This window comes from Macaca fascicularis, chromosome 1 (assembly GCF_037993035.2).
Source record: "Macaca fascicularis isolate 582-1 chromosome 1, T2T-MFA8v1.1".
NCBI lineage: Eukaryota > Metazoa > Chordata > Mammalia > Primates > Cercopithecidae > Macaca > Macaca fascicularis.
In genome coordinates this window covers 160,463,201-160,484,384 of record NC_088375.1, presented here as the reverse complement: position 1 = coordinate 160,484,384, position 21,184 = coordinate 160,463,201, and the positions used below count along the sequence as shown (strand labels likewise).

At 33.6% G+C, this 21,184-nt stretch overlaps 1 protein-coding gene across 2 annotated transcripts in view; it reads right to left on the bottom strand.

Moving 5' to 3' along the window:
• LRRIQ3 (leucine rich repeats and IQ motif containing 3) overlaps positions 1-21,184 on the bottom strand; it is a 170,200-nt gene that overhangs the window by 119,227 nt on the left and 29,789 nt on the right. For both annotated transcript variants that reach the window (XM_005543023.5, XM_074003803.1), the window contains exon 4: positions 5,070-5,203. In XM_005543023.5, the coding sequence (XP_005543080.2) occupies positions 5,070-5,203 (134 nt within the window). The remainder of the gene's footprint in view (positions 1-5,069; positions 5,204-21,184) is intronic.

Genomic DNA, 21,184 nt, shown 5'->3' with positions numbered 1-21,184 from the left:
ACCATTTGAATTGCCTTGAATTTACTCTTGTGATACTTAAATATCCAAGTTCCCCTAATCATACCTCTGATGATATAACTAGAGGATATTTCATTTATCCCCACCTTATATGTTTTAAGAAATAAATATTTATTTAATAAAAATCACCTAAAATGTGAACATCACAGAAATTTAGTTTGTCAGACATAGTTATTGAATGATGCTTTTTTTCTTTTCTTTCTTTCTTTTTTTTTTTTTTTTTTTTTTTTTTTTTTGAGATGGAGTCAGCCTCCCAATTAGCTGGGACTACAGGTGTGCACCACCACGCTCAGCTAATTTTTGTATTTTTAGTAGAGAGGGGTTTCACCATTTTGGCCAGAATTCTCTCGATCTCTTGACCTCGTGATCCACCCTCCTCAGCCTGAATAATGCTTTTAACATGTAAACACTACTTTTTAAAGGTACTGTGGGATAATAGTTATGGCAATGACATAGTTTTCTAATTTCTCCAGATTCTTTCATAAAAACAGACATAACAACTAGAAGGCAAAATTTTTGAATTTCTACAACAGTACCATGTGACAAAGTATCCTCAGGAAATCCAAAATGTGAATGAATGGGGAAAAAGCATTGACAACTGTAAGCCCACTGCTGTGTTAGCAATTATTCAGGAGGAAACAGATGAAAGTAATGAGGCATTTGATGGAAGAAACAAAACAAATAGTAAGAACAGGAGCTAAATTCGGAGTGGGGGGATGGGCGTTAGTGTGTGAATACAATAAATCGAAAAATCTATGGTAAGATCTAAAGGATCTGAAGCATTCTGGGACTCTACACCCCCAAAACTAACCAGCCAAAACTCTCTTACAGGTCAAAGCCCAAAGTGAGGAGAATTTCCTGGGAATAGAATCCTAATTGATTAGCAGAGAAAAATAGTGAAAAGAGACAGAAAAATATCCACATTAACAAGGAAGTGATAGGAACCAGAGCCAGAGATACCATAAAGAGAACCATGATATTGTGGATACTACACAAACACAATAGGAGTAGTTTTAAATCCTGAAAAAAGAAAAGCTTCTTCTTAAAGTTCAGAAAAACTAATTTTATAGAACCAGCAATGCAGAAAAAACACTATCTCATCCTTTACAGAATAATAATAAAAAGAAAATAAAGAGCATAACAACATCATCGTAGACAATGAAAGCAGGCCAGAAAGTGAAGCTTATAAAAAATAAAAATAAAATTACAACCTATTATTTCAAAATGAACAAAAAGATAGCAAGAAAATTATATGACATATAAGAGCAAATGTAGAAATGCAGTGATAGAAATCAGAAAAAAATCAGTATTTAAAAACTCATTTTATATGTAAAGACTAAACCAGAAGGATTATAATTATAAATGAAAACAACAAAAAATTTCCTAAGTGAAATAGACTAAAATAAGAAATATTTTTAAAATTAAAAAGAAAATCAGTAGAAAAAGTACTATCACTATAAATAAATATGAATAACTATTCAACAAAGTATTTTGAAAACATATCTCCAGTCTAATAATGATTTTTAAAATCCTGCAACAAATCTTGAATTGTATTAAATACGTTGTCGATAGTTGTATGTAATAGAGATTTTGAAACTCTTTTTTGTATATTGTAGGATTAAGCTAATGAGTAAAATTAATAATGTTGGCAACCACAATTCGAAGGGAAGTATAATGTTGAATGAAAGCAGTGAAGAACCCTCTGTGTTGGATTAACATTTGAGGTGTTAACATGAATTTATGATGGAAAGAATAATCCATATTCTGCCCGCTGAAATAGGCTAAAATAATGATACCCCAATAGCAATGAATACATCTAGTTTCTATATCTTAGTTTCCAAATACCATTCCTTACTGAAAGAACTAGAGCTGTTTGGAAACGCTGACTTCAGCAGTGTTGTTAGAAAAGTAAAAGGAGCATGGAATTTGGAAAATGTTAAACACCAGAATCTGATATGTATTTACATGCAGTTTCATCTTTTCATAACTGACCACAAATGCCCAACACAAAATAGCTGTTTGATATTGATTCATATATTAGCTTCCCCACCAAGTTTAAACTCTCAATGTTTCATCTGTAAAACAGAAAATACAGAAAGACTCAAAAGCTCTGTTTTATTAAATAATAAAATGGATTAATGTACCTAATATGGTGCTTTACATATATTGCACATTCAATAAATGTTTGTTTCCTATATTCTTTTCCATTCTTTTTCCTTTTTTACAACCCATCAACGCAACCAATAATCCTCCCTATGATCTCAATATAGCTGCCTTTACGTAGGTTTAGGAGGCTATCAATCTAATCACATTTCATTCTAAGAATAAAAGTATACTTTCCTTATATGCAATCACCCACACTAGAAATACTACCACTCTAAAAGATAATAGCATTAATCATAATAATTTTATAAATTTTGGCCATACATATTTCAAGTACTTTTATTTGAAAATTTCAAAGTATAAAATATTTGGGTCTGGGGAGACATTTCTCATGCCTATAAATAGACACACAAAAGGACTAATCACTCGGACACTAGGTTGTGGGAATCTATAGTTGCCTCTGAGGGGAGCTCTTCATATTTCCTAATTCTTAAGGCTTTCACCTTTCCATGAATGAATCCAGATCTGATTTCAGCTCCCACTGTCTCTCCATTTATTGATGTATTAATCAATTCAGAAAATATTTTGAGCACCTAACATGTGTCAGGCATTCTGTTACATGTTAAAGATACACAGTGGAAAACAGAGATACAGTCTCATACAGCGTATTGTACATATGGAGATAAAGTTAATTATAGAGATGACTATAATAAAGTATGGTAAGAGCTTGTGATGTGAGTAAAAGTATGTGAAACACATCAAAGAGGCAATATTCCAAACATTTGTCCTAAACAAATTGAAAGCCACTGGAAGACTTTAAGTTGGTGAATAAAATGATTAAATTTGTATTTTTGAAAGATTACCCTGTGTATGCTGGAAGGGAGCAAGAAATCCAAGAGAAATTTCCCATGGTACCAAACAACACAGAGAGCACTAAATATAACAACAACAATAATAAATAAATTTTTAAGGCCAGGCGTGGTGGCTCACGCCTGTAATCCCAGTACTTTGGGAGGCTGAGGCGGGTGGATCACGAGGTCAGGACATCGAGACCATCCGGGCTAATACGCTGAAATCACGTCTCTACTAAAAATACAAAAAATTAGCCGGGCCTGGTGGCGGGCGCCTGTAGTCCCAGCTACTCAGGAGGCTGAGGCAGGAGAATGGCGTGAACCCAGGAGGCGGAGCTTGCAGTGAGCCGAGATCGCGCCACTGCACTCCAGTCTGGGAGACACAGCGAGACTCCGTCTCAAAAAAAAAAAAAAAAAAAAAAAAAAAAAAAAATACAAAAAATTAGCCGGGCATGGTGGTGGGTGCCTGTAGTCCCAGTTACTTGGGAGGCTGAGGCAGGAGAATGGCGTAAACCCAGGAGGCGGAGCTTGCAGTGAGCCGAGATCGTGCTACTGCACTCCAGACTGGGAGGCAGAGTGAGACTCCATCTCAAAAAATAAAAAATAAAAAATTAATAGCTAATAAGAATGTAATATCCACTTTTGCTAGGTGCTAAGAGCATTATATTGATCATCTCAATTCCCACAAAAAATAGAAATAAGTACTGTTACTAGCCCCTGTTCTTTACAGTTTTACAGATAAAGAAATTCAAGCCCAGCGTAGGCAAGTAATGTGCCTAATAGAACAGAGCTTTAAAGAGGGAGAAAATACGAATCAGTTTGTCTTGAACCCTGTCATATATTATTATTGAAATCTCTTCCTGCAAAACTCTCAAATTCTATTCATACATGCTTAGTTTTTAAAGATTCTTCCCATAAACAAAGTTTTTATCTCATGTTACATGAGCGTCAGTGAGAACTTTCATTCTACCAGAGAAAAAAGTCCCTGGGGTATAAACCAAAAACAATATCCTTTAATTAGATCTGTATTTAATATGAAGAGCACATTAAATTCAAATGCAAAATAAAGACAGAATTAATATTTTAAATAGGTATTTTCAGCAACTGCCTGATTGATTCTTTTGCACCTCCTTTACTCAGACAATGTGACTTGTCTCCAATGTGAAATTATGTTCTCTCATATTTTGACCTCAGTGTGAAAATTATGTGGAACCACTTCCTCAGAAGTCAGAGGCACTGTATTTATGGTCAGTTTTGCTATTCTTTCCTCATACTTGTTTCTCTTTATCAAGACTATTGCCACCTATGATTTAGCATATATTGGTTTATGCTGGAGGACATTGTGTCTCATTGTGTCTATCTTACCACAGAATGTTGAATCTCATTTCAGTGAAACTTCCTAATCTTGCTTTACCAACAAATGTCCATTTTCTTATTCCAGTTCTATGTTAATCCTATCTATATTTCAGGACCAAATTTCATTTCTATGTTCTGAATTTTAACATTTAGAATAAGCTATATGAAAATTTCCATTTAGTTTTTCACATGTTTGGCATTTGGTATGACCAATACTATAAATTGATGACAAGAGTATCCTATCTTATCTCTGCAAGTACAATGTTAAGAAATTCTAGCAAAAAAAAAAAAAAAAAGGTTTTCTTTTATTTGTAAAGCTTAGCTACTGAAAAGGAATGCAAGGAACAAGAAAAAAGGAAAAGATAACTAAATAAAGGACAATATAGATTGATGTGGTAGCAGATGTCTCAGCAAATTTGTATTTGTATCTAAACAAAATATAAAATCTTCCATATATGTTCCATGTTTTATATTTCTATTGTATCCCATTATATAATCCATGGCTTACATTTGTATTTATATGGTAAATTGAAAAGAAAAATAAAATATCAAATGTCGATTATTCTAAATATTATATTACTAGAGAGTCTGTGGTATTTTTCTTAAAGTTAGGTTAAACAGACTATACCATTTTGATGATAGAGAATACAAAAATGCAAATTATTGGAGAATTGACTTTTGATCACTTATTTCTTCACCTTCTTATTTCAATATTAAAATGGTAAAGAAAACAAAACATACCTCAAATTTTTTCTAACTAAGAAACCACGTATCCATCTTTGAACAATCAAAACTGGTGAATTATGAGCCAGAATTGCATTAATTTTTGAAGTAATATATTGAATATTATTAATTTCCTCTTCATAGGTTGTTCCCTGTATAAAGAAAATATAATTAATAATTTTTATCTTTCATGAAGGTATTTCCAAAAGATATTTTAAACTTGGTAATCTATTGGTATACATAAACTAATAAACTGTTCACAAGGTCTTATAGGCATTATAGTTAAATTATGATATCGTTGGATGCTTGTCCCCTCCAAATCTTATGTTGGAATGTAATCCCCAATGGTAGAGATAGGGGTTTGTGGGAGGTATTGGATCATGGGGGCCATTCCTTCCTGAATGGCTTATTGTCATCCCTTTGATGATGAGTGACTTCTTGCTCATACAGTTCACATGAGATCTGGTTGTGGGACCACTCCTTCTGTCTCCTGCTCCCTCTCTCACCATATGTCTTGTCTGCCTCCCATTCACCTTCCACCATGATTGTAAGCTTCCTGAGGCCCTCACTGGAAGCAGATGCCAGCACCATACTTCCTATGTACCCTATAGAACCATGAGCCAAAATAAACCTCTTTTCTTTATAAATTACCCAGCCTCAGGTATTTCTTTATAGCAATGAAATTGATTAATAAAAATAATTAATACATTTCTGTTATTAGAGTAAAAGAACAATAATTAGTAGCATCAAATAATTTCAATTCTCTACACAAAATGTAAGATTCTTGGTGATAACTTTTTCTATCAAAGATTATTTTCCCAATCTGATATATATGTATAAAACTTTAACCATAATCATTCTGCTCTCTAAATGGTAGTGACATGAACAGGTGTTCAATGAAACTGCAAATACTCTGTCAGTCCCCATAAAGAAAATTGATATACTTTGATTCATAAAATAATTTATACTAGTTAAAAATTTTGTTGTAGCTTAATTAGAACGTTGGACACTTTTATTGGAACGCAGCAAATTATCTTGGAAAATATCCTATATTGCCTATGAGAAAGATCTCCTTTCCTGAAAACTTTTAGATTTGAGATCGTAGGCTCAGTATATTTCATTGACAACTTGACTGGTTAGAAATAAGGTCACTATTTATGTTTTGAATATAAGATAATACATTAAAAATACTGGCAATTGCATTCTTTATGAACCACCTCTTCTGAAGATTATCAGCCCTATTACACTTAGAACATACACCTTTTCCGCATATACACTCAATAATAAAGTATACAGGAAACCAAAAAAAAAAAAAATCACAACACCTTGCGGATTAGTGCTACTTCCGATTTATACTTGCAAACACTCATTGCTAATTAGAAACTTCTTTCCTTGTCTCTGTCTTGATTCCATTCCTAACATTAGCTACTGAAAACCTTTGACACTATTTAATACTCTTCCAGTCCATTCCCTGGAGCTTCCTAAATACTCTGCTTCTTTTTTCACAGAGAACTAGAGCCATCAAGTTTGAACTCCATCAATTAACTCCATTCTCTGTAAATTTAACTATATTCCTATCTTTACTGAGTAGAAGTGCCTTCTACTCAAACTTAAAACAAGAAGTATCACTCTATTTGTTGAAGATTGGCACTCTGTCACTGTTATGAGTCTAACATTTATTTTCTAAGACTCTCCCTCTGCTAGCACTATCCATTCACTTATAAATATAACTTTACCTATCCTTAAATCCCAATTCTCAAACCTTTATATCTAACTTTCACGAAGAGCCCAAAATCTAGAAACAGAATTCCACATTTTTTTCTCCCACTTTCTTTTTTTTTTTCTGTATCTCATTCCACCAGCTTCTATCCCTATCATCCAAGGGCATTTTTTTAGAGTTAACATTGGACATTCCCTCCTTGAAACACTTGCCTTAGATTCTGTACTACACTCCTTTCAGTTTTTCTCTAAAGTTTGTTTGCTTCTACACTTAAAAAAAAAACAACAAAAAAACTATACATACCATGTTTATCACTTCACTGTTACATTGAAAGAACTTTCCCCATGTCACTTTTTAATCTCTATGCATTCTCCAAATGACCACTTCTAAATTCATAGCTTCAACACTCACCTTTGTGCTACAGACTCTCAGATTTCTATCTTTACGCCTGACCTCTCTCCTGAGCTACATAATAATATAGTCAAACTGATATCTAACTAAATACAACTTTCCCAAATATGAATCTTCTTTCCCAACCTGCTTTCTTATATACTCTACCTTAGTAAATGGTACCGCTGGCCACAGTTGCCTAAACCAGAAACCCTGGAACCGTCCTAGGTTCTCTTTTCTTTTATGCTTTCCTGCATGCAAATGTTACTAGAATCAGTACATTCAACATCCCAAATATCAGTCTTACCTCTCTTTGTCTTCTATTTTCTGCCATTGCTTTCCCCATATCTTTATCATCACTTCCCTAACTCACTAAAATTCTCCTAACTTGTATCTTCATTAATTTCTGTTCCCCCACTCCCTCCAAACCATAAAATGCACTATTGCTAGATTGAGCATTCCAAAATGCAAATCTTATCATATGGCATTCTGGATTAATATATTGCATTGGCTTACCACTGAAAGACAAATTATAAATTTCTTGATTTGCCACACAAAGTCCTTCTTGATCTAGTCCCATCCTAGCTCCTTAATCTCATCTCCATTCATCCTACATAGAATTACCTGATAATCAAACTTAAATGCTTTTTACAAATGCCATCTGTATTTCTTGTATTGCCTTTCTCAATGATTTGTCTCACAATTTTAGTCTTTGGGAGACTCAGTTCCTTCTCCCAAGAAGACTTTCTTGATGTTGATCTGCATTCAGTGTCTTTATACAATATTATCCTGTGTCCTGTGAAATAATTCATTTGTCACACTCAACAATGTTGAGTTTTAGCTGACACCTGTGTTCTTCGAAAACAGTGAAAGTTAAGAAATCTCCCCAGTCCTTTGTTTCAGGAAATGGCTTACTGAAAAGAAGCACCCTGTTCTTTATGACTGACTTGAATAATACTCTTGGATGTCTTTCTTGTTTATCTCTAACAAGCCCTGACACAGACCTTCCAAATTTCCATTCTTCCCTTCTTTAACAATTAGCTGAAAGGTTTTGTCCCTACTGATCAATTGGAACAAAATATTTGTTAGCCAAACTTTGGTTAAGATTATTTCCTTCCCCTTGGCCCCTGAACTTTGGCTCACCATCAGCTCGAGCCAGCACACAGTCTCCCTTTAACAACCCCTCCTGAGAATAGGTTTGTCTCAGGGTAAAACAGTCGGTGCTCTAAGGTTAGACCATACCACTTTTCTTTATTCCACTTCACCACATTCACTTATTTTTAGTCTTCTTTATTCCTCCTTATAAATGAGAAACTCTTTTGCCTAACCCTTGAGACTTTTGCAGATCTTATAGTCAGAACATTCTCCATATTGTAATAATCCCAATCTGACTATTGCAATAGTTCCTTTCCCTCACTTGCAAACAGCTTTTTGAATAATGTCTCTATTTATTAATCCTGATGTTTTTAGCTGACAAAGTATACTCTAATGCAATCATTGGTCTATCTTCTCCATATAAGCTCGCCAAATTTAACAACTCTTCATCCTACATATCTGGACTAACTGAGCTATCTTGTCTATAACTGGCATTTGATTATCAATTGACTATTAAAATACTAAGAAATCATCATTGTTGGTCCCCAAGCTTGACTTACCAATGTCAATTAATTTATTCTTGTAGCTCAATTATTTTGCTCAATTATTTTGTGATGTCTGCATGGATACAAAGACATCACACTCTTTTTCTCCCTTTTAAACTTTTCTCAGTCTGTTTTGCTGGTTTATTTTCTTCTGCAAACATTTAAACATTTGATTCAATTTAGATTTTCATTCTTTTTCATCTTTCTTGGCTAACTCTTCTCAAGTGATCACCTTCCTTGCTATATCTTACTGCCTCACATACCTAGATTATTCACATAGCTGTAATCTCCTGTCAGACATTCTTTCCTAAATTACAGGCATATAAAATAAACTTCCAATTCCATTTACTTACTTTCATGTCAAAACCATAAATAATTATCTTCCTAACTTGAATCAATCCACACTAATATTGTATTATCTGTATAGTCACAAAAACTATTCTTGTCAACCAAGTAATAAACCCATATTCCTCTTTCTCTCGCACCCTTTTCCATTCAATAAATCAGTAAATTCTATCAAATAGCTCTTCAATCTGTTCCTTATACACTATACCTAAACTATTATAATAGACTCCTAATTCCCCTATATTCAATTTCCCTCCACTCCAAAATTACAGAATACAGGATGATTTTTCTAGAATAAAAATCAGGTCATATAAATGCCTAAAATGTTTCCCCAAGATCTTGCAAGATAAAGTCCTGTCTCCTTAGTATTACATATAACACCCTTTGCTATTTTAATCCCGTTTTTATCTCCAGCATCATTTGATGTGCCCAAACATATCCTCTAAACTCCAAGAACACGAAACTACTTGTTGTCACTCGCATGTGCCAAGCTCTATCAATACCTCTGTGCCTTTGCAAATGCTTTCCACTCTGTCTGCCTCACAGGCTCTACACTCATGCCAACACCTCTATTTGCCTAGTGATTTCTTACATTCAAAAAATTCATCAGAAATATAAATACTTCTGCATTTTTTCCTGTGATTAGAGAATTGAACTTCAAAGATTTTTAAAGAAAATTTATGTACTTTGCTCACAGAATTTTGCCCAGTACTCAGATTCAGGATGTTTTATCCATTATTTCCTTGATTATTGCTTCTCCTTTATTTGTTTTAATTTTCTCTACCGTAATTCCTTCTTATTCACAAATATCACATGAATGTCTACATTTTTCCTCATAACTTTATATATTTATTCTCAGTTTGGTGAAGCCATTCTGTCAAAGGTCAGCTTTCTCATATTGAATTTTTCATTTAGGTTATCAACTATTTCAGTTATGTGGCTGAGTCTAAGTTCTTTTCTGAAGCTCCTAGCTGTTCTGTCTCACATGAGTCCTGTCATATACCATTTGATATTTATTGTAACCCTGACTGTACTTGAATCTCTCCACGAAACCTATTCTGTAGTAATGGATCCTGTCACTTGTTCTATCAACACCCTGAAAACATAGAGGGTTTTGCAGAATTTCCTCTAGTTCCTGTGATTTTATAATTTTTTTCAGGAAGAATAGCTTAAAGTCAGGCTGCCTTAGTTTCTTCTTTTGATTCAGTTATGTCTTAGTCCATCTGGGTAGCTATAACAAAATACAGACTGGGTAGCTTATAAACAACAGAAACTTATTTCTATCAGTTCTGGAGGCTGGGAAGTCCAAGATAAAGCTACTACAAGTTTTAGTGTTGGATTAAGGCCCATTTCCTGGTTAATAGATGATACCTTCCCACCATGTCCTCACGTGATGGAAAGGGGACCTATCTCTCTGGGGCCACTTTACAAAGAACATGAATCCTATTTATGAGGGTTCTACCTTCATGATCTAATCACCTCCAAAAGTCTCTACCTCCAAATACATCACATTGGAGATTAGATTTTTAGCATACAAATTTTGGACTGGCCACATTTAGTCCATAGCAGTCTCACCTTCATTGTATCTGACAAAAAGTCTTTGCTATGTCTAAAATTATCCAGAGCTAATAATATTTTGTAAGAATATTATCTTTTACTAGTTTCTAGTATAGATGTGATTTCCACAAATCTGTATGTTTCTTTGTTAATTACATTTGTGCTCATGATGCCACCTGTGGCTTAGGATTAAAGGGGTTGAGAGTAATAGCGTAAAAGTGCATAAGTGGTGGCATGGGGCTGGGGGTAGAAGTGTTGGAAAAGGAGGAAGAATACAGGAGGGAATTTAGATGATTAGGCTCAAGTAGCCCTGGTCAGAAGCAGTTCTCATCAGTAGAGAACCATTAAGCTCATATTGCAGTTTACATCAGAGTCCTGCTTCTCACTGAGTCATGAAAAATTCCTTCTCATTAAACAGAAAAACAGAATATTCATCAGCTATGGGTAGTATGAGTGTCCCTTCCAGAGAACAAGTAACCTCCACACAATACTTAAGCTTTCTCATGACATAAAACAATGGTCTTGAAAAGTGGCAATAAAGACCCTGCAAAATTTTACAAATGCCATAAACCATTTGGTGTCTGAAGACGAAGGAACGCTCTTTCTAAAACATAATAATAACAACAATGCATTTACTCCATTAAAGAAGTGATGGCTCTGAAGAAAAACGACATTTGTTTAAATCCTAGTTCTACCACTTGCTAGCTGTGTGTTATAGGGTAAATAACCTATCTGTCTCATGTTTTCATCATTTGTAAAACGGAGATAACAATGGTACAGCTCACTGGGTGGTTGTGAGGTTTCAAGCATGCAAACAATGTTATCTTTCAACAGTTTTATAGCAATACTTAAAATTATATAGTGTTTTTGGGTTTATAAGGGACTTCCACATACATTATTATATTTGATACTTACAAAATTTTATCTAAAGAGAGAAATGTACTAATTAATTTATCCAAACTAATATAATATAAAATTATGAAATCAAATTAACTATAAAAGATAATCACTACAAATGTCTTCAATCCAATCAAAGGAATTATAGTAAAGGCTTAGCAAAGAACAAAAGACACTTAGGCAAAAAACTATCAACAATCAATGAAATGATTGGTAGAATAACAGAAATTCTATACTACTTGTCTGAAATGAAACAGGGGCTATTACTAATCCTGGAACGAAGTAGAGTGACACATTCAAAAGAAAATTAAGGACTTTTATAATTATGACTCATATGGATGACAGTGTGTTGCATGTTGACAGTAAGAGTAGTTTAAAAATTAATTCTAAAACTATATTCTAGTCACATTGTATAAAATGATGCAAAACAATTTCCCAATTAATTTGACATTCTAAATGCCTATTGTACTTATATAATTTTTATCTTTCCACCTTCCATGTTTTTAGTTCTACTATCTTGTCCATAAAGTTTATCTTTTTCTATTTTATTTGTGAATATTTTCCATAAGAATATTTGATACCATAGAAGTAAAAAGTAGAACAGAAGATACTAGAGACTGGGAAAGGTAGAGGGAAGGAAGAGATAGAAAAAGATTTGTCAAAGGATAGAAAATTACATATAGATAGGAGGAATAGGTTCTACTGCTTATACTACTGCAGAATGACTATAGTTAATAATAATATATTATATAGTTTTAGATAGCCAGAAGGAAGATCGTGAATGTTCCCAACACAAAGAAATGATCAATGTTTGAGATGATGAATATGCTAACTATGCTGATTGGATCACTATACACTATATGTTTTGAAATACCATGAATGCCATAAATATGTACAATTATGTCAGTTAATTTTGTTTAAAAATCCAAATTTGGCACACATTTTCTCAGCATATTTGAAAAGTGTAAAACATACCAATCCCATAAGTGTTTATTTCAAATAAAGAAAAATAATATAATTTTTACCTTTTTATTTATTCTTTTAATGCTCGAAAGAAGATATACAAATGGCCAACAAACATATGAAAAAAAATGCTTAACGTCACTAACTATCAGGAAAACACAAATCAAAACCACAAGGTGATATCACCTTAGTCCTGCAAGAATAGCCATAATAAAAAAAAATCAAAAAATAATAGATGCTGGTGTGGATGTGGTGAAAAGGGAACACTTTTACACTATTGGTGAAAATGTAAACTATTACAATCACTATGGAAAACAGTGTAGAGATTATTTAAGTAGCTAAAAGTAGATCTACCATTCGATCCAGCAATCCCACTTCTGGGTATCTACCCAGAGGCAAAGAAGTCTTTATACAAAAAAGATACTTGCACTTGCACACAGATGTTTATAGCAGCACAATTTGGAATTGCAAAAATATGGAACCAGCCCAAATGCCCATCAATCAACGAGAGGATAAAGAAAATGTGGTATACATATACCATGGAATACAACTCAGCCATAAAAAGGAATGAAATAATGGCATTTGCAGCAACCTGGATAAAATTGGAGACCATTATTCTAAGTGAAGTAACTCAGGAATGGAAAACCAAATATTGTATGTTCTCACTCACAGTGGGAGCTAAACTGTGAGGACTCAAAGGCATAAGAAGGTGATAGGTTGATAGGTGCAGCAACCCACCATGGCACATATTTAACTATGTAACAAACCTGCACATGTACCCCAGAACTTAAATAAAAATAAAAATTAAAAAATACGACACTCTAAACTTCCACATACATTTTTTTAAAAAAATGATACAATGGACTTTGGGGACTTGGGGAAAGGGGTGGGAGGAGGTGAGGGATAAAAGACTGCACATTGGGTATAGTGTACATTGCTGTGGTGATGGGATCACCAAAATCTCAGAAATTGCCACTAAAGAACTTATTCATGTAACCAAACATCACCTGTTCCACAAAAACCTATTGAAATGATAAAATATACAAAAAACCACTGAATTATACAATTAAAAACATAAAATAAAAACACACACACACATGAAAGACTTCCTCCTTGACTAATGGATTTATTAGAAATGTGTAATAGTTTCCAAGTATTTGGAGATTTTCCTCTTATCTCTCTGTTATCAGATAGCACACCCTGTATGATTTAAATTCTATTAAATTTATTGATTTGTTTTAGGAATAGTTGTTGATATTTGATTTAAGGCTATAGTCTATACAGTATTTCATGGACACTTGAAATAATGTATATTTGGCTGTTGTTGGGTGGTGTTATATAAATGTCAATTACATACTATCGGTTAATAGGATGCTCAGATTTTCTATATATATCCTAATTTTATGTATAGTTGTTCTATCTAATTTCCTGTCTAGTTTATACAGAGTATTGACATCTCCAACTATATTTGTAGACTTGCCTATTTCTCATTTCAGTTTTCTGTCCATATATTTTGTTGCTTTATTGTTTAATGCATCCCCATTTAGAATGGCTATGCCTTATTAGTGGATTGAATCTTTTATCATTATATAGTATCTCTCTCCACCTCTGATAATTCTCTTTGTGCTGAAATTTCCTTTATCAGATATTCAGACAGCTACTCAATCCTACTTTTCTTTAACTAATTTTTGTATATGTATTTTTCCATCATTTTATTTTCAATCTGCCTGTAACATTCAATTTGAAATTAGTTTCTTGTTAACAGCACATAGCTGAATAATGTTTTGAAGCCCAATTTGCCAGTCTCTTTCTTATACCTTGCATAATTAGATCATTTACTGTAAATTTTAATGTAATTATAGACAGGTTAATGCTTAAGACTACCATTTTATTGTTTGTTTTCTGTTAGATTCCTCTGTTTTATTCTTTCATTGTTTTCTTCTCTTGATTTCCTATGGGTTGCTTAAACATTTTTGTAATTACATTTAGACTTATCTATAGTGAGGCTTTTTTTCCCTAGCTTTCCAGACATATAATTTGTATACACAAAAAGCCTAAACATAATTAATGGGAGTATGGACATATGTATTACTTATGTTACTATGTCCATAATCAAGGTAATAAACATATCCATCACCTCTAAAAGTTCTTTTGGTTCTCTTGTGTCACTTTTATTTTCCTTTGTTTGTTTGTGGTAAGAACACTTAACATGAGATCTACTCACATAATAAACTTTTAAGTTTACAATACATATTGCAAGCTTTAGGCTCTATGTTGTACCACAATTTGCAGGAACTCATCAATTTGCAGGATGAGTATCTTGTATAACTGGGTATTTGTAAATCTTGAACAATACCTCCATGGTGTCCTCTCTATCCCCTGGTAAACATGATTTGATTATCTACTACTGTAAATTTGACTATGTTAGATGCTTCACCTAGGAGAAATCATCCAGTATTTGTCCTTCCATGACTGACTTGTTTCACATTGCATAGTATCTTTCAGGTCCATCCATGGTGTCACAAATGGTAGGATTTCCTTCTTTTTTTTAAGGCTAAACAATAATCAATTGTATATGTACACAGTTTCTTTCTGCATTCGTCTCTCCATGAACATGCAGGTTGTTTCTGTCTCTTGGCCATTATGAATAATGTTACAATGAACATAGAATACTGTTCAAGATCCTGATTTTAATTTTTTTTTTTAATAGAGACCCAGAAGTAGGAATTCTGGATCATATGATAGTTCTATTTGTACTTTGTTGAGAAACCTCCATAATGTTTTCATAATAGCTGTGCCATTTTACATTGCCACCAACAGTGTACGAAGGTTTCAATTTCTCCAACTCTTTCTTTTTAAGTGATAGGGCCTTGCTCTGTCACCCAGGCTGGTGTGCCACTGGCACAATTGTAGCTCACTGCAGCCTTAAACTCCTGGACTCAAGCAATCCTCTCACCTTTAGCCTCCCAAATAGAGACTATAAGTGCACACCACCACACCTGATTAATTTCTTAATTTTTTGTAAAGACAGGGTCTTGTTATGTTGTCCAGGTTGGTCTTGAACTCCTGACCTCAAGTAATCCTTCTGCCTCAGCTTCCCAAAATACTGGAATTACAGGCTGCTTTGTTGTGTTTTAATAATAGTCATCCTAGGAAGTATGGGGTGGCATCTCCTCATTCGTTGATTTTCATTTCTCAGATGATTAGTAATCTTTTCATATATCTTTTTATGTATTCATTTTTATGTATTCTTTGGAGAAATGTCTATTCAAGTCTGTTAACCGTTCTTTATTTGGGTTATTTTTTGTTTGTCTTTGCTATTAAGGTATAAGGGTTCTTTATATAATTTAGAAATTTACCTCATTAAATGAATGATTTGCCAATATTTTCTCCTAGTCTATAGGTTGCCATTTCACTCTGTTGATTGTTTTCCTTGCTGTGTAGCCCCTTTTTATTTTGATGTAGTCTTACTTGACTGTTTTTGCTATTGTTGATTGTGTTTTTAGTGGGATATTGGAGAAACCATTGCCAAGACTGATGTCAAGAAGGTTTTGCCCTGTTTTCTTCTAGAAGTTTTATAGATTCAGATCTTACCTTTAAGATTTTAATTCCTTTTGAGTATAGTATAAGACAAAGGTCCAATTTCATTCTTTTTGATATGGATATCCAGTTTTCTTAGTATCACCTATTGAAGATAATATCTTTTCTCTATTGTGTATTCTTGGCACCCTTGCTGAAAATTAGTTGAACATATATCCATGGGTTTATTTCTAGGCTCTGTATTCTGTTCTATTGTTCTATATGTCTATTTATATGCCAGTACCACACTGTTTTAATCACTGCAGATTTGTAACATATTTTGAAACCAGTAAGTGTGATGCCTCCAGCTTTATTTGGTTTTTGTTTGTGTTTGTTTGCTTTGCTTAAGATTGTTTTGGCTATTCAGCATCTTTTGCGGTGCCTTGTTAATTTTAGGATTTTTTTTCCATTTCTGTAAAAAATTACTTAGTTACTTTGATAGGAATTGATCAAATCTATACATTGCTTTGGGTAGGACAGACATTTTAACAATACTAATTTTTTCAGTCCATGAACCCAGGATATCTTCCAATTTATTTATGTCTACTTTAGTTTTTCCATTAGTGTTTTATAGTTTTCAGTGAACAAGTTTTCACCTCCTTGGATAGGTTTATTCCTACATATTTTATTCTTTCTGGTGCTATTTTAAATGGGATTGCTTTCTTAATTTCCTTTTCAGATTGTTTATTATTAACGTATAAAAATGTAACTGAGTTATGTATGTTAATTTTGAATTCTGTAACTTTACTAAATTCATTTATTACTTCTAACAGTATTCTTGTAGCATGTTTTAAGGTTTTCAACATATGAGACCATGCCACCTGCAAGTAGAGATAATTTTACTTCTTCCATCCTAACTTGCATGGCATTTATTTATTTATTTAGTCCAATTGCTTTGGCTTGGATTTCCAACACTACGTTGAATAGAGGCATCCTTACCTTGTTCCATATCTTAGAGAAAAAAACTTAAAAGTTTTTCACTGTCGAGTACGATGTTAACTGTGGGGTTTTTATATGTAGTCCTCATATTGCATTAAGGGAAACTCTTTCTATACATAATTGTTGACAGCTTTTTTAAACATAAAAGGTGTTGAATTTTTGTCAAATGTGTTTCTGCATCTATGGAGATAATTGTGTGATTTTTATTATTCATTCTGTTAATGTGGTGTATCACATTGATTGAAATGTATAGGTTGAACCATCCATGACTCCCAGAGATAAATCTCTCTCAGTCATAGTGTGTGATCCTTTTAATGTGCTGTTGGATTCAGTTTGCTAATACGTTGGTGAAAATTGCAGTATCCATGTTCATCACAGATATTGACCTGTCGTTTTCTTGTGTTGTTTTTCCCTGGCTTTGGTAGCAGTGTAATGCTGGACTTATGAGTTTAAAAGTGTTTGCTCTTCTTTTTTGGGGGTAAAATTTAAAAATAATTGGTATTAATGCTTTAAAATTCATATATAAAGCCATCTGACCCTGGGCTTTTCTCATTAGGGAGGAATTTGATTACTTAATCAACCTCCTTATTTGTTATAGGTATGTTCAACCATTCTACTTTTTCTCTATTTGTTCTTGGGAGATTGTATGTTTCTGGGAATTTATTTATTTCTTCTAAGTTGACCACTTTGTTGGAGTATGTTTCCAATGAGTCTCAAAACTTTTTTTTTATATCTGTGGCATTAATTGTAATGTCTCTTCTTTCATTTCTGATTTTATTTGTCTTATTTTTTTCTGTGTTATTATTGCTGAGTTTTTCTATCTTGTCTTTTTAAAAAAACAACTGAGTTCTGTTGATTTTTTTTTTCTATTCTGTATTTCATTTATGTCTGCCCTGATCTTTATTTATTTACTTCTGCCACTTTTAGGTTTAGTTTGTTAATTTTCTAGTTCCTTCAGGTGTACAGTTGATTGAGATAGTTTTTTCTTGTTAAAAATAGATTTCACTATTAAACTTCCCTTATCATACTGCTTTTACTTTATCCTGTACGTTTTGGTAGGTTGTGTTTTCACAAATTTTAGTAAGTTCATTTTCACTAGTATCAGTGTTTTATAATTTGTTTTGATTTCTCTTTTGACTCAATGGTTGTTTAATTTCCTTGCATTTGTGAATTTTCCCAATTTCCTTTTGTTAACGATATCTAGTTTTATTCCATTGTGCTTAGAAGATATTCTTGGAATAAATTCAATCATTTTAAATTTCTTAATACTTACATGTGACCATGTCATCTATTCTAAAGAATGTTCTGTGTGTGCTTGATAAGAATGTATATTATATTACTGCTGGATGCTGTCTACATGTCTGTTAGGTATATTTGGCCTCCAGCATCATTCAAGTCTGCTGTTCCCTATCAATTTACTTTCTGGATGATCTAGCAATTGTTGAAAGTGGGGTATTAAAGTCTTGTATTATTGTGTTTCTGTTTTCTCCTAGTAACTGCTAATGTTGCTTCATATATTACATAATTTGATGTTGAGTGCAAATATATTTATACTTGTTATAGCTTCTTGTTGGATTAACCCTTTTATCATTATGTGATGACCTCCTTTGACTTTTGTAAGTTTTTAATTAAAGCCTACTTTTTAAATAAATATAGTAACTTCAGGTATCCTCTGGTTATGATTTGCAAGAAATATGTTCTTCCACTTCTTTACCTTCACCAATATGTGAGCATTTACATCCAACGAAAGTCTCTTGCAAATAGCATATAGTTGGGTCTTGGTGTTTTACAAATCCATTCAATCCCTCCTTATCTTTTAACTGGTGAGTTTAACCCATTTACACTTAAAATAATTATTAATAAGGCTAATGATTACCAATTTATTGTTTTCTGTTCTGTAGTTCTCTTGTTCTTTCTTCTCTTGCTGTCTTTCTTCGTAGTCTGATAATTTTTATACTGTTATGCTTGATGCTATTTTATCTTTTGTGTATCTATTATAGGTTTTATCTTTCTTATTATCATTAGATTTGTATCAAACCTCTTAATAAAGCCTATTTTAAGCTGATATAAATTAATGTCAAACACATGTATATTTCTGCACTCTTACTGATCCCTCCCATGTTTTGTCATTGATATCATAGCTTTCATATTATATATTCAGTAACAAATTTTGTTTAGACATGTTTTGTTTCAATTCAAAAAATAAATAATAAAAAAATAATAATTTCTGTTTCAATTCAAAAAACTTCCTTTAGCACTTCTTGTAAGGTAGGCCTAATGGTGATGAACTCCTTCACTTTTTATCTGTAAATGTCTTTATCTCTCTTTTATTTTTTGAATAAGCATTTTGCTAGGCAGAGTATTTTTGGTTGGTGTCAGGTTTTGTTTTTTGTTGTTGCTGTTGTTGTTGTTTATTTAGTACTCTGAATATACCATCTCATTTTCTTCCAGCTCACAAGGTTTCTGATGTGTCCTGATATAAATTTCTTTCATTTCTATCTATGTGCAGATTTTTGGGCTTCCTAAATATAGGCATCCATTTCTTTTTCCAGATTTGTGAAGTTTTCAGTCATTATTTTATAAACTTTCTTCCTTCTTTTCTGTCTCTCTCTCTTAATTTTGTAAAATATCCATAATGCAGTATATTGTTTTACTTGATGGTGTTTCATCGGTCCCATAGAGTTTCTTCACACTTTTTCATTTTCTTTTCTTTTCGTCTCTCTGACTGGACACTTTCAAATGACCTATCTTTAATTTCACTAATTCTTCTGCTTGACTGAGTCTACTGTTGAAACTTTCTATTCAATTTTTCAGTTAATTCATTATAACACTGAACTCTAAAATTCCTTTCCCCCTCTCCTTCCTTCCTTCCTTCCTTCCTTCTTTCCTTCCTTCCTTCCTGTTTTGTTTTTGACAGGAGTTTCACTCTTGTTGCCCAGGCTGCCCTGTGATGGCACAATCTCAGCTCACTGCAACCTCTGACTCCCAGGTTCAAGCAATTCTCCTACCTCAGCCTCCCAAGTAGCTGGAATTACAGGCACCTGCCATCACAGCTGGCTATTTTTTTGCTGTTGTATTTTTAGTAGAGACAGAGTTTTGCCATGTTGACCAGGCTGGTCTTCAACTTCCGACCTCAGGTGATCCACCTGCCTCAGCCTCTGAAAGTGCTGGGATTACAGGCATAAGCCACCGCACCCAGCCTACAATTTCATTTTGGTTAATGTTTTCTATTTCTTGTTGGTTAATGGTTTCTATTTCTTTAACATCTCATTTTTATGTATTGGTTTTCTGATTTCATTTAGTTATTTGTCAATGTTCTTTTGTAGTTCACTAAGATTCTTTAAGAATATTATTTTGAATTATTTGTCAGGCATTTTGCAGATTTCCATTTCTTTAGGTTTGGTTGCTAGAGAGAGCTTTACTAGTTTCCTTTAGCTTCCTTTTATGGCATAATGTTTCCCTTATTCTTCATTGTCCTTATATACTTATGTTGGTGTTTGTGCATTTGAAGAAGCAGTTATATCTAAAACAATCTTCTTATCTTCATAGGCTGGCTTTAGGAATTAAAGGTCTTCACCAGTCAGTGCACCCTGGGATTCTGGGGCTCTGGCTGGTGTCTCTGGTTGGTGAAGCCTGCTGACTAGTGTCTACTGGCTCTTAAGTCAGATGAGGCCGATGGGGTCCAAGGTCAGGTGAGGCCAGCTGTCAGGTCTCTCTGGTCTGCTGGGGCCAACTGGAAGAAGATGTTGTTAGGTGAAGATACTGACAGGTCTACAGTCAGTCAAGGCCAATGGTAGGGGGTATGGGGCTACTGCCAATATCTGTGTTTGCCCACCACTAAGAGCTCTGCCCTCCCCCTTTTTTGTTGTTGTTCCTAGTTGTCCCCTGATGATTTAGCTGTGATAATTCTCCCACATTCTGACTGAGGCAAGATAGAAGTGTACCTCTCAAGCAACACCCTGAAATGCTGAGGAAAATGAATATTCATCTCAGACTCTTCCTTCCCCCACTGGAGACATAGGAGGCCAGAAAGGTCCTTCTCACTGTGATGCTCTGCTAGCTTGGGGAAAGGGTGAAACATGTGAAGAAAAACTGTTCCTTTT